The 23,682-nt window shown below is 54.8% G+C and overlaps 1 protein-coding gene across 1 annotated transcript in view; it reads left to right on the top strand.

Moving 5' to 3' along the window:
• Rbm19 (RNA binding motif protein 19) overlaps nt 1-23,682 on the top strand; it is an 85,889-nt gene that overhangs the window by 58,796 nt on the left and 3,411 nt on the right. Inside the window, exons 22-23 of the mRNA XM_055606331.1 lie at nt 1,233-1,338; nt 12,082-12,202. Coding sequence (XP_055462306.1) covers nt 1,233-1,338; nt 12,082-12,202 — 227 coding nt within the window. The remainder of the gene's footprint in view (nt 1-1,232; nt 1,339-12,081; nt 12,203-23,682) is intronic.

Here is a 23,682-nt window from a genome sequence, read left to right on the forward strand (position 1 = left end):
GGCCAGGCTCCCCTCTGCCTCCTTCCCTTCCCAGCCTTGTCACCAGCTCCAGTCCCAGTGGCCTGCGAGGGCATGGGGGTGGGGGTGGCTGCTGGGGAGAGCTGGACGTGCCGATTCATTTTGAAGCTTCATAATGCTGCATTTACACACCGTCCTGCCTTCAGAAATGGGGCCAGCAGATGCCTGCTCATGCTGGCAGGTCTGCAGGTTAACGCCTCAGATTTAACTTATATCATTTTGCGAGCGCTTACGGCCTGCGCCGTGTTCTTTACGCAATCGGTCCTTGGCCCAAAGCATCCCAGACCACCGTGTGCGGATGTGTGGACCCCAAGGCCGCCAGAGAGTATAGATTTTCAAATAAAAATAACACCTCTCTTCAGATGCCGAGCGCATTAAATATTTATCAGTGGCATCGTGCACGTACACATTTGATAAATGGACATTACAAAGGGATTGGGATTGGGGCATGAGGCCAGGGGACCCCAAGGAAGCTCATTCCTTTTGTCCTAGAGTCTTTCAAAGGTTACCTTGGTGGAGGGGAGAGGGGTGACCCCAAGGGTGATCTAGGCGGCAGTTCCCTGATCAGGATTTCTGCTCCAGAACACTGCTTGACTGGCTTAGCAGATATCGAAAGGGAAGCCTGTGGGGGTTATGAGGCTCAGAGGAAGGAGCTGTATGTCTTCAGGGCCCTGAGCCCTCAGGCACCTCCAGACTCCTAGCTTGACAGAAAAAATTTTGTGGATTGGGGTGAGTCAGCTGAGGCTCAGCATATACCTGGCCCCAGATGTGAAATCTGCCTGGGAAAAGTGGGGTCCCCCACCAGCCACGCCTCCAGAGCCTTGGCTCTCCAAGCAGCTTCTTGCCCTGGCTGGTGCCTTCCTGACCTGGCACAGTGTGTGCAAGACACATCCCGTGGGGAAAGGACAGGTGTCCAGGTGTCCCCCAGGTGGCAGGAGAGGCACCGAAAATTTCCCATCAGTACCTCCAGCCTGATGGTGCCCTCCCTCCCTTGCTTGGTGGCCAGCAGGGAGAAGGAAGCCACGCCTGCAGAGGAGCGAGGGCTGGCTGTGGGGAAGTAGGAAGCCACATGAACATGCCTGGGCGGTGGGTGTTCCTGCAGCCAGCAATCTCCGGTAACCTGCAGGGTCAGCTCCTGGGTCTCTCTAGCCAGAACCCCTACGTCCCTCACAGGCCTCAGTCCTTAATCTCTGATGTCGGCCTTTTGTCTCTAGCACCTTTGGGGAACTGAAGACTGTGCGTCTGCCAAAGAAGATGGCGGGGACAGGCGCACACAGGGGCTTCGGTTTTGTGGACTTCGTCACCAAGCAGGATGCAAAGGTGAGTGCTACCCAAGAGAAGCACAGGGCCTCTGAGCCAGGAAAGAGCGCTGCTTCCTCGTGCCGTCGGCTCTTTCCTTGACACTGCTAATTTACCCAGTATGCTTGGAGGAAGAACACTGGGTATGGGATTTGGAGGACCAGGTACTGTGTGTTGGTATATGCACATGTCCATAATACCTGTGCAAGAGACTAGGTGGACCTATTTCTCAGGCTGCTCTGTAAAGACCCGCATCCAAGAGGCTGTGGGGCTGGGTGCTGTTTGAAACAGCTTGGGTGGGAATGGAAAGGGTGTCAGAAAACAGTGCATGGAGTAGGATCTGGCTCCCTCCTCATGCCTCCACTTGTGGCCAGTTCCATTCTATGCTAGTGGCACCAAGGACCACCCTTGCAGTGGACATGCACGTAAGCAGATATTTCTCGAGCTATGCAGGGCAGAACACCCTTTCGGGGGGTGGTTATTTTTGCTTATTTATTGTATATGTATTTGGTATGTGTGCATGAATGTGTAACTCTCTCCTACCCATAGCTAGTGGGGATTGAACTCAAGTCACCAGGCAAGCGGCCTTACCCACTGAACCAACTTTCCATACCCCATTATGCCCTCTCCCGCCCCCGTTGGGCTTTGAAGCAAGGCCGCTGCTCTGACTTCAGGCCCAAGACAGCAGACCAGGCTCTCATCCTGCCAGAGTTGAGTCCTCATCAGCTGAGTTTAGGAACCTCTCTCACAGCCCCAAGCTTCAAAGGCCAGGGCTGCTGGGCCATCCCATACCCCCTTTCTAGCACTGCCCATCAGCCTTGGCCCACCATTGCCTCCACTCTCCTCCCTGGAAAGCAGTATCCAGGATGATTCCCAAATGACTAGGGCTCCTCCACCCCAAGGGGAATCCTGCTGAAGAGCAGAGAGGCTCTGAGAGCCAACTGTGGTGTTGCAAGTGGCCCCATGGGTGGGGAGCAGCATGGAGCAGAAGAGACATCTTAGGGACACACCACTGCCTAGACTGGGCATCCCACAGGCACAAGTTACTAGTCCCACGGCATGGCAGCCACCTACATCTCTGTGTCCCCACTTCCAGCTGGCAGCCCTTCCCTTGTCACCTCCATCAGTGACAGAAGGGACAAGACACTGCAAGCACTTCCCAACCAGAGAAGCACTGTCACCGAAGGCAGCTTGGCCTCCTCTAGCCTTGCCCTATGCCTCGGTTTCCTTATCTGTGAAGTGAATTGACAGTAGTGTCCCCATTCCAGATTTGTGACAGATGAACCTATGAGGCCAGCTTCCTGGCCCATGGCAGATGCTCAGCATTACCTGATTTTTCTCATTGATATAACCCAGGGACCCTCTGAGCCACCTGGTGACCTCCTGTCAGCAGAGTACCAATACAAGACAGTGTGTGCACTGCATCTTGAGCTGTGGGGTTCCCCAACACAGGACAGTGGAGTGGCGGTAGCGAGACCACCACAGTCCGTTTCCTAGCCAGACTCCCAGGCAAGGCTGTATTTTGGAGAGAAGTAAAGGAGGCCCTAACTCTCTGCCCCTAAAGAAAGGTCTTTTCATCAAAGCCAACCCCAGGCTTGAGCTCACCATCTGTGAAGCCAGTGTGGCTTCTTGTCCTCAGTGCACCCTCCATGCACCTCTCAGGTCTTATGGGGCTTCCTTCTGTGCTGCAGAGCAGTCCTGAGTCCTGGGGCACAGGGCACCCTACACCCAGTTGGCCAGATGCAGTGTTGCTCCTAATCCCTCATCAGTCCCCTCAGCAGTGACTTAATGGAGTTGGCGGCTTCTCCCCTCCACCCCTTTCCATTCTTGGCTCCCGGAAGAGAAAGGGCAGCTAAGGACAGCGAGGGCTCAGCCCACAGTCCTGGAGAATGGCTGTGCCCTCCCCTCACCAGGTGCTATTTCGGGCCTCCCCAGCCCTGCAGCAGTCCCCCTGCCCTGCCTACCATGCCAACACCCACACCCTTTCTGCCTACTGTGCCAGTAAGCTCATCTTAATGGAAGTGGGCGTAAGCTGTGATCCACCTCCCACAATGATCCCTTGCTCTTCTTGTTTCTTGGGGCGGCTGCATCTCTCTTCTCTGAGCCCCTTGGTCTGTCTGCAGACCTGGTTGTCTGCTGAGTGGCCCTGTGGGTAACTTTTCACCTGCCATAGATACATGCACCCTGCAGACAGTGTGGGCTCACCCTGAATGTGGTGTCACTCACTAGATATGGCCTGAGGCTGGGAGAGTGGAACCCAACCAAGCTGGAAAGGGCTCTCGGAACCCCACCTCCTAGAACATGTTCTCCCAAGCCTCCTTTTCACACCCAATGTTTTTGAAAAGAGAGGCACCTTTAGAAACATCCGGGTCACTCAATGGTCCCTGACCCTCTTGGATGTCTTTTCCTACTTTGTCCCCTCTCCATGCAAAGCAGCAGCTAATCACTGGGCTCCTGCAACCTTGTACGCTCAGGCTTCCCCAAACCATCCTTAGACATAGAAGGGGAGGGTTGCATTGCCTAGTGGAAGACTATGAGACCAGAAGCCCATTGAGACTCATGCCTGGAGGGGCGGGCAACCAGCCCCCACTTCAGCCCTCCCCACTGCACCTTAGCTCCTGAGCCCAGGCCCCTCGGCATACAGTGTACCCTTCCACACAGGCCCACTGAACCCTGGCAAGTGCCCACTCCTCGTCCTGGAATGAAGGATTTGCTTCTCTCTCTGGGCCTCACCTTGTACCTCACACATCCTCCGAATCAAGTACACAATGATGCAGGAGAGCAGACCCAGCCAGGGGCTCCATGAAGGTCACATGCCAGAACCCAGAGGAACCAGGCACCCAACAATGTTAGGCAGGGGCCCCTGAGGGCAACACCATAGAGTCAGTGGAGATTAACACAGGAACTTTCCTCTCCTGACCTTGTGTATCTGCACAGCCCCAGGGCCCCACCTGTGGTTGACACTGACTTGCTCAAGCAGATGGGAGGTGGGACTGGTCTCCTTGCCCAGTCACAGGCACTAGTGACCTGAGCCCTGCCTGCCCACAGGAAATGCAGGTGAATCTTCCCCATCTAGGACATTTGATTAGCCCCTAGTGTTCTAGGCAGTAAATACCAGTACTGCCGACAGTGCCCATGCTAGCTCAGCCTCCACAGTTCTCAGGGAACCTAGCCCTACACAGAAGAGGGAAGCTAGCATTGAGTAGGAGACTGTAGCATGGCAGGAAGGCAGGCTAGCACACATCCTGCCTACCTGTGTGCCCCAGCCCCTGTCTTGTCATCACTACCACACCCTTCTCTGGGGTATCTCTGAATCGACAAAGCCTGTGGACTTCGGTTGCCCATATTTTGAATACCCCTGGGTGTTGGTGGTAAGCTGCTTAACAGGTGGAGAAATGGCTCAAAGACTAGACTTGGCTCAGTGTAATAAAGCCAGGCTCCTCCCTCCTATCAGGCATTGGCGTACCAAAGTGCTGACTCTCCTGCTACCCCACCCCTCGTACCCATTCCTGCTACCCAGCTTCAGCACCTCACCCTGGTAAAGGGCTCATACAGAGAGGCCTAGAGGTCCCACAAGGACATCTTTTGGGAGGGTCCCCTGAGCCCCAGAAGAACAGCTGCTTTCTACACTGCTGAGCTCCCAGCAGCTCACCCCAGCTCATGGGGCCCTCTCACCTAAATAGGCAGTGGGGGGACCTGGGCAAGGTGTATTTGGTCCCCTAAGTAGCCACCAATAGGCACTGGGTTTCCACTCAGGCCCAGCCTTCCTCTCCCTACCTAGCCCAGGCTGGCCCCAGAGGAAGGAGGAAAGGGCCACCCATAATGGGAAGGAGGGGAGGAGCAGACAGAAACCGGGAAACCAAAATTTTAATTGTTCTCCACACGAGGCGCCTTTAATTCTCCCTCCCGAACCATGCTCCTTTGTACTTTTGCGGTTGCAGCTGTTTTAGCCACCGCCACTGTTGTTTTAAAAGGCCTATTTTCACATAGAATGTTATCCAATTAGCAGAGCAATGTGTTGGCTTAAATAAACACTTGGGGGGAGCCGGCAGCCGGATATGTGATGGCGGCTGGCGTTGGCAGGCAGAGGTCTGCCGTGATAAACAACCACAGCTTTAATTGTAGGGTCCTATGCATCCCCTTCCTCTTTCCCACATCCCCACCACGGTGGGCGGACACGCAGGGAGCAATGGGGTGCATGGCCTGAGCTCACGGTGTCTGGAGATGCCATGAGGTGCAGAGGGCATGTCAGTGAGATCTGGGGTTGTGAAATTGGTGATGAGGGGCAGCACAGAGCTTCTCGGGCCTCCTACCTCCCTTGCTAGTTCGAAACACCCCTGCTCAGTGATGAATGGTGGCTGGCAGCACGTGATCTATCGGACGATAGGTAACATGTCCTTACCACACATCTGCATGGTGGCGTGCAAGGGGAAAGCGTGAGGTGTCAGTATAGTGTGCAAAGGATGCCCCCCCCCCGCCACGGAAACACCCCTGTTCCAATTAGGCAATGCCAAGTGGGGGCAGAGTGGCCCATGATGTCGGAGCTGCCTTCTTTTCCAAATATGTGTCCCTGAGCCCAGGTGACCCTGCCCCACAACAGGTGACACTGCCCTTGGGGAGTGGCAGAGCTCGAGAGAACAGATGGCATGGTGTGTGTACTGGGGGCAGGGAGGCAGCTGAGTCCTTCCGGCCCTGAAGGTTCGGGCACCCGACTTGAGACCTGCATCGATCAGTTGTGTGTCTGCCAGAATGCTGCCTGCTCTGGAGTTGAGATTCCATCTCCACCTTTCCCTTTGGGTGTGCGTTCACACCATGTGCAAGATCACACCGGCTTTTGAATGGTGCTACTTTACCAGGCTTCTGTCACCACTGCCCTGAAGTACAAATTCTAGCCAAGCTTGTACTTCAAGGCAGGGATTGAGGCTCAGCCAGCACATGTGGTCTAAAAACCGAGGATCAGGTGCTGCCCAGTTCCCCACCAAGACATGAGTAGGATTACATTGTGCCATTGTAGACCAGAGCAAAGGCTTGGCTTTCAGATATGTCAGGTACAAATGGGAATCAGAGGAAGGCAGAAACCCAGCTCTGAAACATGCACCGGGGAAGGAGCAGCCCCTGCTTTGACTGGGTCTCGGGTCCTCAGACTGAATTGAGAAAGTGAAACTTAGAGAAACTTCTGACAGGTCACTGCAAAGTGCAGGGTTCAACCGTGTCAGCCTGAGTTGCCTCAGGCCTTGCAGCCTGTCACTTCTTTCCATGACATCTGCCCTCTGAGATGCTTCAGACCTGCTGAGGCAGGAGTGAAGCCTCTCCCTAGGACACACACACACACACACACATACACACTCCACCCCAACCCCCATCCTTGGAGGTTAATTTGACTGGATTGAGCTGATGGGGTTCCTGGGGATGCATGTCTGTCTCAAAGAGTCAGGGGTCAGTCTACAAACAGGCCTGTGGCTGTTCATCTTGAAGGTCCCCTCTGCTCCTCAGTGTCTGTTGTGGTTTGAATAAGAATGGACACCACAGGCTCATATATTTGAATGATTAGTCACCAGGGAGTGAAACTGTTTGAAAGAATTAGAAGGATTAGGAAGTGTGGCCTTGTTGGAGGAAGTGTGTCACTGGGGGTGGACTTTAAGTTTTCAGAAGCTCTTGCCAGCCTGCGTGTGTGTGTGTGTGTGTGTGTGTGTGTGTGTGTGTGTGTGTGTGTGTATCCTCTGAAACTATAAACCAGCCCTCAATTCAGTGCTTTCTTTTACAAGAGTTGCCTTGGTCATAGTGTCTCTTCACTGTTCAGTGACTAAGACAGTATCAATTCTCAGAATGGACCCTGGTGCCATCCATTCACTTTGGAAGTCACTCCTTGTTTATCCAAAGAGCTAGGACACAGTCCTACCTAAGTGGCAGCTTCTGGGCAGGCCAGAAGCCACTGGCAGAGTGTGCTGACCTGAGGTAGACCCTGCCTCGGAAGGCACCACCCAGTGTTTCTTCCAAGCCTGGCAGGACTTGGCTCCTCTGTCCTCCGTGCTCAGTGGCTGGGCACCTGTACACACATAGCCATTCTTAGCCACCCCATCACCTTCTCCTTCAGGTTTGGGGCACAGATGTTTACAGCAGGTTGATGCTGTCAGTGGTTAGATGCTTCTAGGATCTATAACCCTCTGGCTGTGCCAGGGGGATTCAAAGAGCAGGATGCTCTTTGACAGAGCCAGGATGCTGCTGGCTTCTAAAGTCAGGTCCGTTCTTGGCTCTGCCCACAGCCGTGGAACAGCTAGTCCTCTGTAACCACATGGGATTGGAGTCCTGCCAAGGACACAAAATGGTTCTGGTTTCTGGGAGAATTTTTGTCTTCAGGAAAACTGCATAAAGGTCGGACCCAGCGCTGCACTGGCAGCATTCCAGACCTTCCATGGCCTGCAAGATGGCCACCAGGTCCAGCATCATTGTACTCTGTATTGATTCCCCACTGGTAGACTGGCTTCCAGGTGAGATTAGGACAAGGAGGCTAGAGGCCATGACCTTGGACCTGAGGGCTGAGGCATCAGTCACGGGGAAGCTGAGCCGGAGACATGGATGGTAGTACCCTGGACCTGGGGTAGATGATCCCCCAGGGAGCCACCTGAGACGGACCCCCACCAACAGGAGTTGGGGTCCCTCAGGGGCAGGTCCACCCACAGTGTTTCAGGTAGAGAGATTTACACCCCAGAAACTGGGGGACTCACCATGAACAGCTATGGATCAGCTGGTAGGGGAATGTCAGCACCCTCAGGATAGAGTCTTAGGAAGAAAGGTGAGGCCCAAGCTGTCCTCTAGAGGTTGGGATGGGAGGGAGTTCCCCCCTCCTCCCCTTATCCCCCACAAAGCCTCCTGTCTATACCCCCTCTGCAGAGACAGGAAGACAGTGCTGGCTGTGGCCTTGGGAGGAGGCTCCTGGAGTGCAGAGGATGGAGCTGAGCATGGCTAGCGATGGCTACCAGGAGGTGGCAGGGTCTGGCTCTTCTTCCTCATCCTCTGTGTCAGCTCTGAGTCCCTCGATTTGTAGTCTGGGCCATAGGCTTCCCAGCAGGGCAGCGTGAAGGTTGACGTGTGTCTCCTGTGCCACAAATGGACACAGCAGTCCATTTATCAGGGACCCAAAGCCATGGGTGCTAAGTACAGAGGCAGACCAGGTCCAGGTCACCATCGGGTGTGTAGTGACCCCGGCTGTGACCTAGTCCAGGTCATCTTTGGATCTGTAGTGACCCCAGCTGTGCTCACTGTGTCTTTGTGTTCAGAAATGAAAGCTTTAAAAGCTGTGACGGGTGTTTAAAGCAGAGCCACACTGACCATCCACCATGTTTGGAGACCTGTCCTCAAGACTTTCAGTGAAGGAGATTGCTTTACTGAGTTGTTACTGAGAGTAGTGTGCCTGCTCAGGAAGGGATGAAGCGCCTTTCCTCTAGAATTTGGGGTTTAGCCAAGGAGACAATAGGTGGGCAATGGGTGCTGGTACTGAGACCATGTGGGTCAGGCACAAGGTGGCAGAGCCTTTGCACACAAGGTCACAATTTCACTGCACAAGGAGTTGGAACACACTCAGTGTGTTGAAGTGGGAGACCAGTGACCCTTCAGTAGAACACGCAGGCTAGGGTCACGGGGTTGGAGACCCATGGAACTGGGAGCCCCCCTGGGCCACACCAAAAAGATTGTTAGCCACAGGGATGACAGAGAACAGCCACAGGATGGTACACCCCAGAGGAAACGAACACCCAGGCTGTTTTTGGCAAAGCAAGTTCCCTGAGCTGAGCCTCATCTGGGAAGATGGTGGAATGGTTTCTGTGAGGCTGGCATAGGGAAGAGCTGCTGGCAGCCTGCATTCTTCCCACTAAGGCACCTAGAACCTTCACGCACCTCAAGTATGCCCTTGCCCCAGCCCAAAAGACTCTCAGAAGTGGGCCTTCCCTCCCTCCTCCCTCCATCCCTCAGGAAGACAGGTGCCTATCACCTCTTTGAAGTGTGTGCTCTGCATTCCCCAAAGCTGACTTTAGCCTCTAGTCACTGTACTACCCCGTAGGGGAAAAGTTTGAGGACACCACACTCCAGCTCAGAAAATAGGCACAGAGAGCATGGCCTCAGCCCTCAGCAGTCAGAGCTGGGAAGGGCTCTGCTATTTCTGGAGAACCCCATATTATGTTCTAGAAAAAACCAAGAGCATTTGCGTGAGGAGCTGCCACTGTTTCTCTCGCGGCTCCTGCAGACTGAGGAGTGTCACACGGTGTGCCAGACAGCATTACCGCAGGGCAGCACTGTGAGCTGGGACTAAATGGCTCCCTGAGTCTCTCCACCCCCATCTTTGCTGCTACTTCTAGGTGTGATGAAGCCTAGGTTCAGAGACATTAAGCAGCTTGGCCAGCATCACATAGCTTGGTAGTGATAGAACAGGACCTGAACTGGGGTAGTGTGGCTGCAGAGCCACAGCCCCCACACCTCTGAGCGTGGAAAGCCCTTTTGATGAGGGACTAATAAAGTACCAAAGGGGTGGAGAGAGAGGGAGAACCAAGGAGAGGCGATTAGCTCCTGCAGTGACCCAGGTCTTCTGAGGCAGCAGAAAGGAGAAAAATTGCAAAAACTGAGAAAGAAAGGCAGGCTGGAGTTGCGGCTGCTCGCCTGGGCCTCCCTGCCAAGATCGCTCTCTGCTTTGTGAGTGTGGGTAGAACAGCCACCAGATGCAGCCTTGGCTGTCCCAGACTGCCATGTCCCCAGGATGCAACTCCTCGGGGACCCTCACCAGACTCCCCACCAGTTCCTCTCTCGGTCTCAAGACGCCCAGCTCTCCCAGTCCCGCCATCTCTCTGCCTCGACAGCTGAGCGCTCCCGCGTCGGAGCTCAGAATGAGCCATTTCGGCTTGGGGGCCAGATGCATTTTTATATCTGCCTGGAAAAAAAAAAATGGTAGGGGCTCTGCCGGCAGTCAAGAGAGGCTTCTAAATGAAACTTAAAAAAAACAGTGGTGGGGGGAGCTGCACCTGGCCCTTCTCAGGCAGAGCAGAGAACAAAGCAGGGAAACCTTCCCTCCATTGGCCATGCATCCGTTTCACACTCCCCTCCCACCTCACCCCTCCATCCCCAAGCACTCCCGTCCTTCCAGATTCTGTTTGTCTAGAGCAGACACTGGGTGCCGCCTTCCTTGCTTACCGTAAGTCCTGAAGCCTCTCCACGACGGGGCATGACCCACCTGGGACAGTGACTAGCCCAAGGTCCTGGCCCTGCTTCCCACGTTCATCCGGCAGCTTACACAGCAGAGGTGCACCACCCGGCAGTTTGGTGGCCCAGAACCAGGTGAGCATGGCATAGAGTGTGGCCAGTGCCTCCCATGTATGGTCTGCAGACTCACTGCCCAGGCCGGACTCTGGCTCCATCCCCACACAATGCTGCCCTATCTGACACTAGGTCCTTTTGAGCTAGGGCCACCTCACTCCAGTGTGACCTGGGTACTTAGACCACTGTTTTCAGGCATAGTCACCTCCCAAGGTCAGGACCCAAAGTATCTCCTAGGGGTCACATTCCAACCACGGCACCCCCTGTTCCAGCCATCATGGGCCAGGGACGGTGGCTGCTTCCAGTCCTCACTGTACTGATTAAGGAGTGCTTCTAAGTGTCGGTACAATGAGAGGAGCTGGCTCCCAGCTTCTCTCCAGGTCCAGTGCACTGTCCTCCAGCTGTCAGCCTGGGTGCTCAGGAGCCCTCAGAGCATCCTCCTTGCCATAGAGCTTTGCAGAAAGAAGAGAGCTGCAAAGGGAATTTGAGAACCCAGGAGATGGGCGAGCTATCCTTTTCCGGGTCCCAGATTTGGGTGTATTTACCCTTCCACTTCAGGATGCTGAGCCCAGGCCATTTACTTAACCTGCCTAAGGTCTTGAAAAATGGAAGCACAGGGTCTGCCATGCCCTAGATATGGTGACTCTAGAGTTGAGAGGCTTCTTGGCCACCAAAGTCCTGTATTAGTGACATGGGGTGTTTCCAGAAGAGTTGGAGGAAGAGTCCCTGCACAAGGCCTAGAAGCCAGCCATGTTTACAGAGGGCTTTGGTCAGTGCTATCTAATGATCATATGACTGCTCAGGCCTGCACATCCATAAAAGCAGGAAGTGGGTTTGTAGTCTTTCTGAGCTGGGAGAAGGAGAAGAATTGGGGAATTTTAGGGGTGATAGCTGAAGTGCATCTTTCTTTTGAGGTGGATCCATATGTTGATGGTTGCATATTAAACACACTGACTGTGTATAAATTATATCTCAGTTTAGCGTTGAAAAGGAAGGGGGTGGGAAGCTAGTCAGAGTAAGGAGGAAGAGCGTGTTTGAGGCCCAGGCTGCTGAACTGGGCACCGGGGCCCATAGTGGAAAGGACAGGGACCAGGAAGGAGGCAGCAGAAAGAGCCAGGACGGATGAGGCACAGGGCCAGGGAAGGAGAGTGGCACCAGGTAACCATGAGGGACAATGCACCTGTCCTCTGTGACCGTGCAGCTGGGTGAGAGGAGAGCCTGTCAGTGAGGGTGCCCTCCACAGATAACAGGTTAGATGCCACGTGGGAACCAGGTGACCAGCCCGGCCTAGGCAGTGCCTTGACTGCTCGGTCACCTTGCTGCTCCCTCACCTGAAATATAACTCACTAATTATGCCAGCAGCACCCCGGAGCCTCGCCAGATACCCAAAATCACAGGGGCAAGAGAGGCAGTGTGGAACACCCACACAGCTCACGCCCTGCTCTTTCTTGCTCCCTCTTCCAGAAAGCCTTCAATGCTCTGTGTCACAGCACGCACTTGTATGGACGGAGGCTGGTTCTGGAATGGGCAGACTCGGAGGTGACCCTGCAGTCCCTACGGAGGAAGACAGCCAGGCATTTCCAAGGTAGGAGTGGCCTGGTTGATTTGAGGCTTCTGGGATTGGGAGCTGAGACAGAGACCACCTGGATAGCTGCCCTCACTTTTGGGTGCAGCCCCGAGGCCTCCTGCTACATTAAGCCACCTTGTACTGGGACAGCCACAGGCACAGGGTCTCATCTTGTCGGCTTTGCGGGCAGGTAGGGCAATGGAGCCAGGCGAGCAAGAAGGGAAAGGCAGTGGCCTTTTCTGTCTATATTATAGTCTTCGATTCAGGTTCCCAAAAAACCTGCCTCAAGCCCAGGAATGCCACCAATGGGTCCTGGCAGCTGGCCCTAGGAACCACTGTCAATGTGCCTTTCTTGAGGGCTCTGTACTTCCTGCTGGAGCTCTGTACTCACAGAGCTGACTCATCATCTGTTATGTTCCTCCTGAAGCTTGCTGTCCTCATACTTGGAACACCATAGTGACTAAGCAGGGTCATGGACACAGGTAAACAGGGTAGCCACTTCCCTTCATGGGTAGCCTAGGCCAAGGATCCCCAAAAACTGAGAAACAAAAGGCCCACATTTATGGGCCTTATGCCTAGTGCTGATGGATAGAGGATGTCAGGGAGAGCTGGAAAGGTCTGTGAGTCAGTGTGACCTCTCACTAGGAGGTCAAGGCTTGATCTTGAATCTGGCTTCCTTAAAAGTACCTCCATGATGGACCCCAGGAAGCAGAATGCAGCAGCTACATTGTCTATTGGCTTTAGGTCCATTGGTTGCGTGAGAGTTGCCGGCTGGGAACAGGTCCCCTCCACCTTGCCAGCAAACAGGTTCTGGGCTGGGCTGGGACATTTCTGTATGCAGCCACTGCTGCTGTGATCTAAGAGGTAGGCAGTTTTTTCTTACCTGGTCATCCTTGCATCAGGGCCCTCTGGTGTCCTCCCAGCTCTGAGCTCTGAGGGGTCACTGTTGTCCCCTGAAGGTGTTTATCATGAGCTATCTACAGAGCTGGGATCAGGAGCCAGGGACAGCGGGAGGACCACAAGGGTACATTGCTTGTCCTGGAGGGTTATGAGCAGTCCAGCAAAACTGCCCCTCACACAGAGGCAGATGGTGCCGCTGACCACAGCCAGCAGGCCAAAGCCGTGAAACATGGCCAGACCCTGCTCCTCCACCGGCCTGCCCAGAGCCATGCCTCCTGTCTACCATACTTCCTACAGAGTTCATTGTCCCCCAAGCCTAAAGAGGGCCCTGTACCCTCACACATGCTGTTCTGTATCGATGCAGCACCTTCCTTTCTGTTTCTGCTTGTACTGAGTGGCTTGGACGCACTGTTCAAAGTGCCCATGCTGCTTCCATGCAGCCGTTCCTGCCCTGCCCTGCCCTGCGCTCCAGACGTCAGTCATCACTTGTCTTCTCTGGGCTTCTGTCCCTGCACTTTTTTGCTTTGTTGTTATTGTTGTTATTGTTTGGTTTTGGTTTTGGTTGTTGTTGTTTGGTTTGGGGGGGTTGTTTGGTTGTTGTTTTTTGTTTTTTTTTTTGTTTGTTTGTTTGTTTGTTTGTTTTAAACCTTCTTATGACTTGTTATTCTGGCCAGGCCCAGCCCCGACCCCCATTTGTGGCAACCATGGTGTACTGTGCGCTTGTATCTAGAGTGGTCAGTTCCTATCTGATGCCCCTGTTTAGCTCAGTCCCTAAGTAGTACCAGGCTTTCCATCCAGGGCTGGGAGCATTCCAGCCCAAACAGATGCGAAAAGCGGAAGAAGCAGGAGATTGCGGCACCCTTGGTGTCGGACTCACAACTCAATAAGCTCCCAAGTCCTGATGGGCAGACAGAACCTGTCTTCATCGACAGGCATCGACAGACCCAAATGCACCCGTCGGCAAATGTTTGTGGAAGGTGCTCTCCCGGGATCGAGGCGGGGGGCCCCCGCCTCCCCTGTGGTCACCCCACTAACCAGCCCAGGCCTGCAAGAGTGTGGGCTCAGCACTTCTGCGTTGTGTGGACAGAGGCCCTTTCAATAAATTGAGCTCCAAAGGCTGCATCATCTCCCAGGCAAAAGGATGCAGCAGACGCCAGGCCTTTATAGGTATAGGCTGTCTCCATGGCCGCTCACAGCCACAGGGCCCCACTAGGCAGATACTCAGTGCCTCTCTATCAGTTTCAGATACCCGAAAGCCCCAAAATGGCCACCAGTACTAACCATGCATGGCTATGACACCTGCCAGGCATTGCCCTGCAGGCCCCAGGGCAGGTGCAAGGTTGCCAGGTGTGCAGGTGCCCCAGGAACAGTGCCCCCCCCCTTCACCCTGTGCTGCACGTGTGCACAGCAGCTGAAGTCCTCAGAGCAGGGCTGTGGACCCCGCAGCCTTCCTGGGCCTCCTTTTTCCTCTGCCCTTTTCCCCACTGTGAAAAGCACTGGCTCATTTGTGTCCAAGTCCGCATTGTTCTGAACCTCCAGGGCCCTGGCAGAGCCCAAAGGCAAATGGGACTTGTGCCCAACTCCAGCCTGGGCCCTGACTTCTGCCAGGAAGGTACTCAGACCTCAGGTGGAAGCATAAAGGCTCCCTGAGAGCTGCAGGCCATGCCGTCAAACTTAGGCCCCAGCCACAAGCTTGCTGGAGTTTTAGCGCTGGCCAAAGGCTTGTGATAGCCAGTACAGCCAGGGGAGCGTCACTGCTCCTGCCCTGGGTTCTGCTTCTCTCACAGCCCCACTCCTGATATGGGAGGGATGCTGGAGACAGGAGATTCCTAGGTCAAAGTAGACAGCTTAACTATAGCTCAAACTAATGGTCATAGCTTCTGTTGTCACCACTGTGCCACTCTTCTCCTGTCAGGCCTTGCCAAGACCCAGGCAGAGCTACTGACTGTTGTGTTCTTAATCCTACAAGACTCAAGGAGGTTGATACTTTCATTGACCCAATTAGCAGATCAGAAAACTGAGGCTCAGAGAAGGCAAGTAACTTACTGAGGGGTGCCCAGCTGGACCCATGACAGAGCTGGAACGCAAGCCTAAGCTTTTAGTCACGCCCCTGACCAAGCCTTTGCATCGGCTGATCTGGTCAGCACCCTTATGTCTGATTCATTATGTGTATGTGTGTGTGTCTCTCCTACTAGCCACTTTGTGGCCCTGATGAGACGCAGCCTCGGCTTTGCCCTCTGTACAGTGGACATAGGGTGCTGTCGCCCTAGAGGCCCGTGGCACTGAGGAGATAACATCTGGCCACTCTCCTGGGCTCAGGCTAGTGGACTGAAGAGGCTGTAATTGGACAAAGAAGAGGGAGAGCCTGGTGCTCTTGAGTCTCCAGCCAGGGCACAGGGCCTGGCACATAGGAGGAGGTGCCCCCGGCTCAGCCCACTGCAGGCTTTCCACTTACTGGTGTCCAAAGGAGCTTTGCTCTAACCTCCACTCCCTTGCCTGTTCCATGGGGCATCCCTCGTGCTGTCCGCAGTTCCTGGGTGATGGGAGCGTACCACAGTGTCCCTTGCTAGCTCGTGCTTGGGAGGCACCTGGCAAGCCCACAGTACAGGCCAGGCCTCTGGGAAAAGTCAGAGTCAGCAGACACCCCAGTGCCAGACAGGTGCCTTTGGAAGGGGGGGACTGCTGTTCTCTCTTTTGGTTCCCTGCTTCTATTCTTTTCTCTCCTGTCCTCTCACCATCCCACCCCCAACCCAAAACACACCCCCGGACTATTCCAATCTGATCTTCTCCTGACTTCCATCCCTCCAACTCCCGCCCTCCCCTTGCTGTCGCCTCCCGCCCCCTCCATGGTGAGGAATCAGATATTTGGTCTCCAGCCCCTGGCCCTGTAGTAGGTGAAGTGGTATTCTTCTCTGCCTGGCGTGTGGGATGTGAAAAGAAGGCACAGGAGGGGAAGAAAGAAGAAAGTCTGTCTCTAGCTGTGTCCCTTTCTTCCTGAGCGTGTTACAAACCAGCAGGGTCACAGCATCTTGAAGCTTTCAGGGCCTGGCAGGCCACAGTCACCACAAGCACAGGCGACAGAATAAAATGGCCTGGAAGCAATCCGCTGCCCAGCCCCATCTTAAGAGCTCACAGCCAGGGAGGCCCAGCGCACGGGCTTTTATTTAGCCGGGAGCGTGGCTCGGCTTCCCTCTGTTGTCTTATTCCAGCTGGGGAGGCCTGATGGGCTGTGGTTAGCGGCTGCAACTTTCACCTCCAGAGTAGGCGTGCAGGCATGAGCAGCATTGCAAGTGGCTGCAGTGATGCAGTCCCTCCACCCGCCACCCGCCTTATCCCCTGCCCGCTGGGCCTGGTGACACCAGCCAGAGCAGAATGTAGACAGAAAGCACACGCAGTAAGAGCCCTCTGGCATAAGTTGGGGTAGCCTTGGTCAGTCAGCCACTGGCCTGGCACTCTGAGCCACCCTCCTAGCCCACAGGGCAGGGACGGAGCCCCAGCCAGACCCCTGTCCCATCAGCCTACCACCTCACCTCCAGCCCTCTTGCATCATTCTTTTCCATACTGCATTTTTCTCCCAGTGCCCTGACCACATGCACATGAACACACACGAACGTATGCACGAATGCAGGCATGCACGGAAGCACGCACACACACGTACATGTACACATCAACAAGCGCGTGCATGCGTGTGTGTGCAAGACCGTCTTTTTTCCCTATTAGCTTAACCCTCCAAGGGACACAGCCTTCTCCCAACGCTCTCACTTTTCCTTGCATCAGGCATAAAGCTGTCTTCATAACTGTGCACAGAGTAATGAATGAGCTCCGTAAGAACCAGTCACGGTTGTGGCTGATGTTCACTGAGCATCTAGCACATTCTGGGCCCTGCATGGCGCCAATTGCAGTCACCTTCACATTAGGTTTAGGCACCAAGGCTCAGCACAGCTGGGTGTGAGCCCAGCACAAAGTTCTTTAGACTTGAAACCTGCAAATAGGCCCTGTTTGGAGCCTGATAGCCTCACCCTGTTCCTCCGCAGCCCTATGAAGTCTTACTAAAGATGAGATCAGCCCCAGGGAAGCCAAGGAGAGCCAAGCTGTTGAGAGCCTTTGTGCAGTAGCAATTTAAAACCCTGGTGGCACTTTAGCCTAGCACCCTTAGAGACAGTTCCCATGTTCAGGTACAGACAAGCCCAGAGAGGGCTGTTGACTTTCGTAAGAACACACAGCTCTGGACTTGTGTAGAACAGATATCCCTGTGCCCTCCTGCACCCTACGTTCCCCACAGTTCCTGAGTCCCACGTGGCATGTGTGTATATCCTAGATGGTAGCCTCGGAGTAAGCTCTCCTGGAGGAAGGCATGTGGCTTTGTCTCTCCATCCTTCATTCCTGCATGGAGATGGTACTTGTGGTTATCAAAAAATATGAAGATCGCAGTTCTGGCAGTAGCAGGTTTTCTGAGGAATATTAGAATGGGTGGTACAACATATCCCAAGGGAGAAGCGTCTAATGTGGCAGCTAAAAAAAGCCTTCCCATGGAGTCAGCATTTCTGTTGATTGTAAGGGACCAGCCACCAAAGACCTACGGGAGAAACAGTCCAAGCCCAGGGACCCACAGGTGCAAAGGCCCTGGGGCAGAAGCGTTCAATGCTGGAGCTCCAGGATAGAGAGTGGAAAACAGACAGGGGAAGCCAGCAGGGTCTGGTTAGCTCAGCTTCCACTCATGTTGCCATGGGAAGCCCTAGAAGACTAGAGGAGAAAGCCAGCATCAGACCATCCTCACCAGCCTACATCACTGCTGGGATTACAGTGGGTACTGCTAGAACCAGGGCTGGGGATTACACTGTGGCCATCCAGAGATGGTGGCCAAGGTCACAGCCAAAGGCTGCAGGGTGGAAAGCGGCCAGGAGACTGATTTCTTGGGGAGAAGGGAGTGCTGGCCAGGTATGCATAGAAAAGACATGGAAGGAGTAAAAGGTGGCCCCCGGGTGGTGAGCTAGCCTGGGGAGCTAAGAATAGGTGCAGAATCGGGAGGGGGTTTGCCTGACCAAGCCATGTTTGAGACATCAGCCAGGCTGCCCTGAGGGATACCAGCAGATAGATGGATGAGTTCAGAGCTCAGGGGCGAAGGCTGAGCCGAGATCTAAATTTGAAGTTATCAGCATACAGATGATATTTAAAGCCTGCCGGCGTTCCCACACACCCCCATCCCACACCTCCATCGTCGGCAGGATGGCACACTTTCAAAAGACCAGGGACCATGAGAGCTTGTTATCCCCCCATCAGCCCCTGCAAATTGGCCTCCTTGATCTTTGCCGTGAACACATAATCATCAGGCTTTCAAAATCATAGGCAGAAAGTTCAAGCAAGTATGTGAAGTCACAGAATTTATTATTCAAAATATCCCCTGGTCATGCTTCCTCCCAGCTCCCTGGGAATGGGGGTTTTGTGTAAGCCTCACATTTCAGCCCTTCATCCAGGCCCCTCTCACTCTTCCCAGGACCTGGTTGTGTCAGCCATTCCTCTCAACACCCCAGACTGTCACTCTGGGACCCAGGAGGGAATGGGCGGTTACACAAGAGGGCTCTCATCCTGGTTCCTGGTTCTGTGAATGGCTCATGCCAGGTGAGGTTAGAAGCCACCAAGACACTTTCTCACTCACCTCTGGTTGCCTCAGCTGGTAAAGAAAATCAAGACCAAGGCTCACAAAGTGAAACCATTTGGTTCCAGGCAGCTCCTGCCCAGGGTACAGATGGATGGGGCATGTGGAAGGGTCTCCCAGTGAAGGTTTCCTGGGAGCCTGCAGGTCCTCAGGCCACTGGGGCAGGTGTGGCCTAGCCACACCCCCTGCCTCCAACCCCCCCCCCCCCCCCCCACACACACACACACAGCCCAGCTTCCTACTCCAAGCGACTTGACAATATCCTGCACACTCTGCCGCCCTCCCCTGGGAGCTGCTGTCCGTGCGAGGAAGGGCCCTGCTCCCAATCCCACTAAATTGTTATTGACTTGTGTTCTGTGCGTTCTGCAAACATTTCACTCAGCCGTCGCCGGCAAGCCCACGAATCCCTGCTAGGGCTAACGGGGAAGCCAGCTGTGCTGGGCCATCTCGCCTGCTCCTTCTCATCGATCACAGAATTAAACTGACAGGAGTACCGCAGGGCAGTGTGGGAGGGGCAGGGCCTGGCCACCATCCTGGGCGGGGCCAAGGGCCCAAAGACCAGAGGGTACAGGCCGGCCAGTGTACCTGACATACTGCCTGGCCCAACCAGAGGAAGCCAGGGAGACAGCTTCAGAGGCTGCCTCAAGTGCCCGAGATAGGCAGCAAGAAGCACGTAGACCAGAGGCCACCAGCTGAGACATCGGTGCCTTGCCTGTGACATGTGAACACAAAACAGTATTGGATTCATCATTGTTTGGCCACTGGAAGATCTGACCTGGAAATCAGTTTCAAGCCACTCCTAGGAAATCGGGTCTGGGCACCCTAGTCCCATCTCCCATGGCTAGGCCTGTAGAGCCACTGTGCATTTGTGACATTTGGGCTCCCTGCTGCCCAGTCCACGGCACATGGTCCTCCCTGCACTGTGACTCTGTGATGACTCCAGCTGGCCCTTACAATGGCACATTCCTCCTTGTCATCTCTGCTTGGACCCAAGAAGAAGAGATGAAGATAGAAGATGGAAGAAGAGGAGGAGGAAGATAATGGAAACCGAGCCTCCCAGGCTAAGCAGGGCTGCAGGAGCCTCCTGCCAGCCTCCCCTCATCCTATGCTTGCTCTCTTTTCAGCAAGTCTCCTTCGCCTCAACACTTGCTGGTCTTCCCAGGCTGCACAGGGTTCCCAGCCCCTGTAGCCCACACTCATACCGACCAAGCACAGAAGACCCTAGGCCAATGTGTACCCCTTCCTTACCTTGGGATAAGCCTAGCCTGGCCCAGGTCAGAGCTCCCCATGTGCAGGGCCAGTCCAGTTATCTGGACCTACACCCAGGAAGATGCTCAGGATGGGCACCTGGAGAGAAGTTAGCCTGTGGCCAAACCATAACCTCCCAGCACCTAGGTCCCTCCCTCTGGGCTCAGAACAGTGGGGAATGTGGCTGTGAGAAATAAGCCCCACTGCCCATGTGGGCCATTTGAATACAACCCACTAGAGTGGGGCCCGAGTTCCTGCCCTTTGAGGGAGGGCTTTGGGACGTGAATCCTGCCCCGTGACTCACTCTGCCCCCATTTCTCTTGCTGAGACCCTCAGAGGGTGGTGCTGGCACTTCCCACAGCAGGGCCAGTGACCATGGAACCTTGGGTGTGGCTAAGGTATGAGGAAAAGACTCCAGCATGAGCTCAGCCCATGTGGAGAGGCTTTCTGCCGGAGATCGTGTACCTAAGTTGTGAGATTCCCAGAAGAAAAGTCCACACTCTGCCTGCTGCAGCAAGCCCACAGGTGCCCAGAGAACACCTACGGGTGTTCCAGCTTTACCATGCTAGTCCACGCCCTTGTTTCCCAGGTGCTGGCCATCAGAGATGCTTAATGGTTCCTTTAACAATTCTTGCCTGTCTTGAAACATGCCTTCAGCAGCTGAGTGTTCACCCTTCTGCTAGCCAGTCTTGAAGACCTGGTGGGTAGTCACTTCTCACTTTCTGAAATGGGATCTCTCCACTGTCCAGGCTCTCCGCACCAGGCCCAGGCCCTCTTCCTGTGCCAGCCCCTCCAGTGCTGGGGTTGCAGGCATGGCCAGCACACAGCTCGTGCTTCATTCAGGAACTGAGCCCAGACTGAGTCTGATCCTGACCTGCTGGCTTCTCCTGGGCTGCCTCTGTCTCGCCTGCCTCTTCAGGGGCCCCTTCCAGCCTCTTTTCTTCCTGTCAGCCATGCTCTCATCCCCAGCCTGCCTCTCCTCCCATGAAGCGCTTTCTCTTGTCCTCCCACAGGCCCCCGCCCGCGCCTTCCACGCAGGCGGCATTGCCAGCCAGGGAAGGGAGAGATGCGGGCTGGCATTCTGTCAAGGAATTAATTGAAAAATAAAACCATTAGGTGGGAACTGGAGAAATGCAGAAGTGGTGTTTGGAGGTTGGGGGGAGGGGGCAGGACTGGGGGGCTGTTGGGGGCCGGCCTAGCTTTTTGTCAAGTTCATTTCTCGGTATTGATGTTTGGTGACAGTCACTTGTTGTTTATCTTCAGGAGCAGCTGCGCCGTGGAAGGAAAATGCACGGCTTGTTCCGTTTATTTATTTCACACCTTCCCCGGGTTCTGCTTTGTGTTTGTTTGGTGAAGGCCCACGGAGGCCTCCAACATGGGGAAGCGGGGTTTCCACAGCTGTTCCTGCCAGGCGAGCCAGCACTCCATGTGGGGGGCAGGCCAGCTGGGGGGTGGGGGGAGCTGAGTGCCAGTAGTGAAGACACAGGGCCCAGCATGTCCTACAGGGCAAAATAGGGGTTCCCACCCGATCCCTGGCTGTGGACTTGAGCCAGACCCACCAGCAAGGTGGACCCCCTCTCCCATCCTTTGACTCTTGTCCTTATAGCCAACCCCAGGAGGTGGCAGAGAGCAAGAGTGACCTGCTCAGGGTGGTTCATCTGGTGATGGCAGAGTCTGTTGATCTAGGATCCTGGAGTTGTGTCATTGCCTGGACCCTGTGTCTCAGGCCTCCAGCACCTCCCTGGACAAAATTCTTAAAATTGAAGGAGTGGCTAGTTGGTCCCCAAGCCCTGGGCTGCTCTTATTGGCTCTGCAGGTGGCGTACGGTCACACTGAGCCAAGCAGAGTCGGCAGAAGTAGAAGTCACAGCCACAGCCTCAGGGAGCCCAGGCCTTGGAGAGAGCTGGTTCCCTGTTGCGGGGTCCTCGCACACTGCCGCCTCCACCTCTTCCTCCTCCTCCTCCTACAGGAGTCTGAGTGTGAGCGGAGTGGTTCGGGCACAGGGGTTCCCCAAGTGTGGTTGGTATCAGTGAGGGAGCGAGAGGAGCACCCAGTTAGAGCATAGTCTGTACCCATGGGCTCCAGGAGATGTTGGGGTAGGGGGCCACATGTCTCAAGAGACAGCTAGCACCCCCTAGAGGCAGAGCATGGAGCATCCACTGCCAGGCAGGAGACCGATGGCTAAGGGAATAACCACAAGCGAGGCCATGTTCCCTGCATCTGGGCACTCCAGAAAGCAGCATTTGGAAAGTGGACAAAGATGTGGACTAGAGAACACTCTACTCTGACTAGAGACCCAGCCTGTCTAGTGCCATGAGCCCAGGCTAAGGGCAATGGATCCCATGAAGCTTGTCCCCAAGGCCTCCCACATTGTTCTCTCTGCCCCTCCTGCCATAGCTGGAGCCCTTTAACCCCTGCTGTTCCCTGGCCATCTCCAGTCAGTCAGTGAGCAGATATCTGAGGGCTGCCAGGGCTGACAGTTGTGGGCATTGGGACAGAATGATAGACATGACAGACATACCTGCCTTCCAGCTAAAGAGATAAACAGTGAAGTCAAAAGGTCATGCAAGTGCTGAGGGGGAACCAGGGAAGCTTGGCCACAGATATGAAGCCCCTGAGTGGCCCAATAGAGCCTTCTAGACAGGAAATGGCAGTGCAAAGGCCATAGGATGAGAGGAGTGGGTGCCGGGATTAGGAAATGCCCAGCTCCTGTGCACTAGTTGCCAACAATATTATAGCTTTGGCTTTCCCCAGGGACAGGGCACTGCAGAGGTGTTGCAGAGAGGTAGATGGGTTCTAGTGTTGGTTTGACGGGGTCCCTCTGGTTGCCCCCAAGGTGGAGATGCTGGGAGGACCATCATGGTGGCAGAGGGGGCTGTGCTAGAGGTTGGTGTCTCCTCTGAAACAGAACAGGAATACCTAAGGGAAACCTGCCAGCTGCCGCTTTTCCCAGCCAGCCTGTCCCGGTTCCCCACCCAAGTAGCAGGAGGAGGGGCCTCAGACACAGGCTGGGAACCCGCTTTGTTGTTGTCTATTTCCAGCCCTATTACCTGCCCAGGATCCAATTTCCTGAGGCCATTGTACAGCAGGCATTAGGCGCAGAGTGAGGAGAGGACACTTCGGGGAGCCAGGCTGCTTCCTCTCCTTTTTGGCCATGATAGGCATAACTACCAGACCTCGGCTCCCAGCCAGTGCCCCCACCCCCCCACAACCACCCTTGTCCTCTCCAGGCAACCTCTGTGGCAGCCCTGTACCTCTGTCTGTGTATTTCCCACTTGGGTGTCTCATACAGCTGGGGAGAGTGACCGTAAGAGAAGGACCTGTTGCATGGTGGGACAGGGGAGGCACAGGCTGTTTGTCCACAGAACATGGGGAGCTAGGGCAAGGGAGACAGGATGTTTTTGCAGGCCTGGGGGTGATTCAAAAAGCAGCATGGCAGCTAGAGCCCACATGCCTGTGGGCTCGTGTATGGGAGAACCAGTTTGGAAGGACAAAGTTGATAGGGAGGGGTCAAGGGTGGCTGGGTTGGGAACTGCCATGGAAGGGGTGAGCATGGGAGGAATTAGATAAGGGAAGGGATTTCAGGACACACTCCTCCTCCCCAACCCCTCCCCCCCAGGAAGGAGCCAACATATCTGTCATGTAGAAGTGTGAGGTAAAGGGTGGGTGACTGTGCACCCAGAGGGCTACCCAG

This window comes from Psammomys obesus, unplaced genomic scaffold, assembly GCF_907164565.1.
Source record: "Psammomys obesus unplaced genomic scaffold, mPsaObe1.curated_primary_1811, whole genome shotgun sequence".
NCBI classification, from domain to species: Eukaryota; Metazoa; Chordata; class Mammalia; order Rodentia; family Muridae; genus Psammomys; species Psammomys obesus.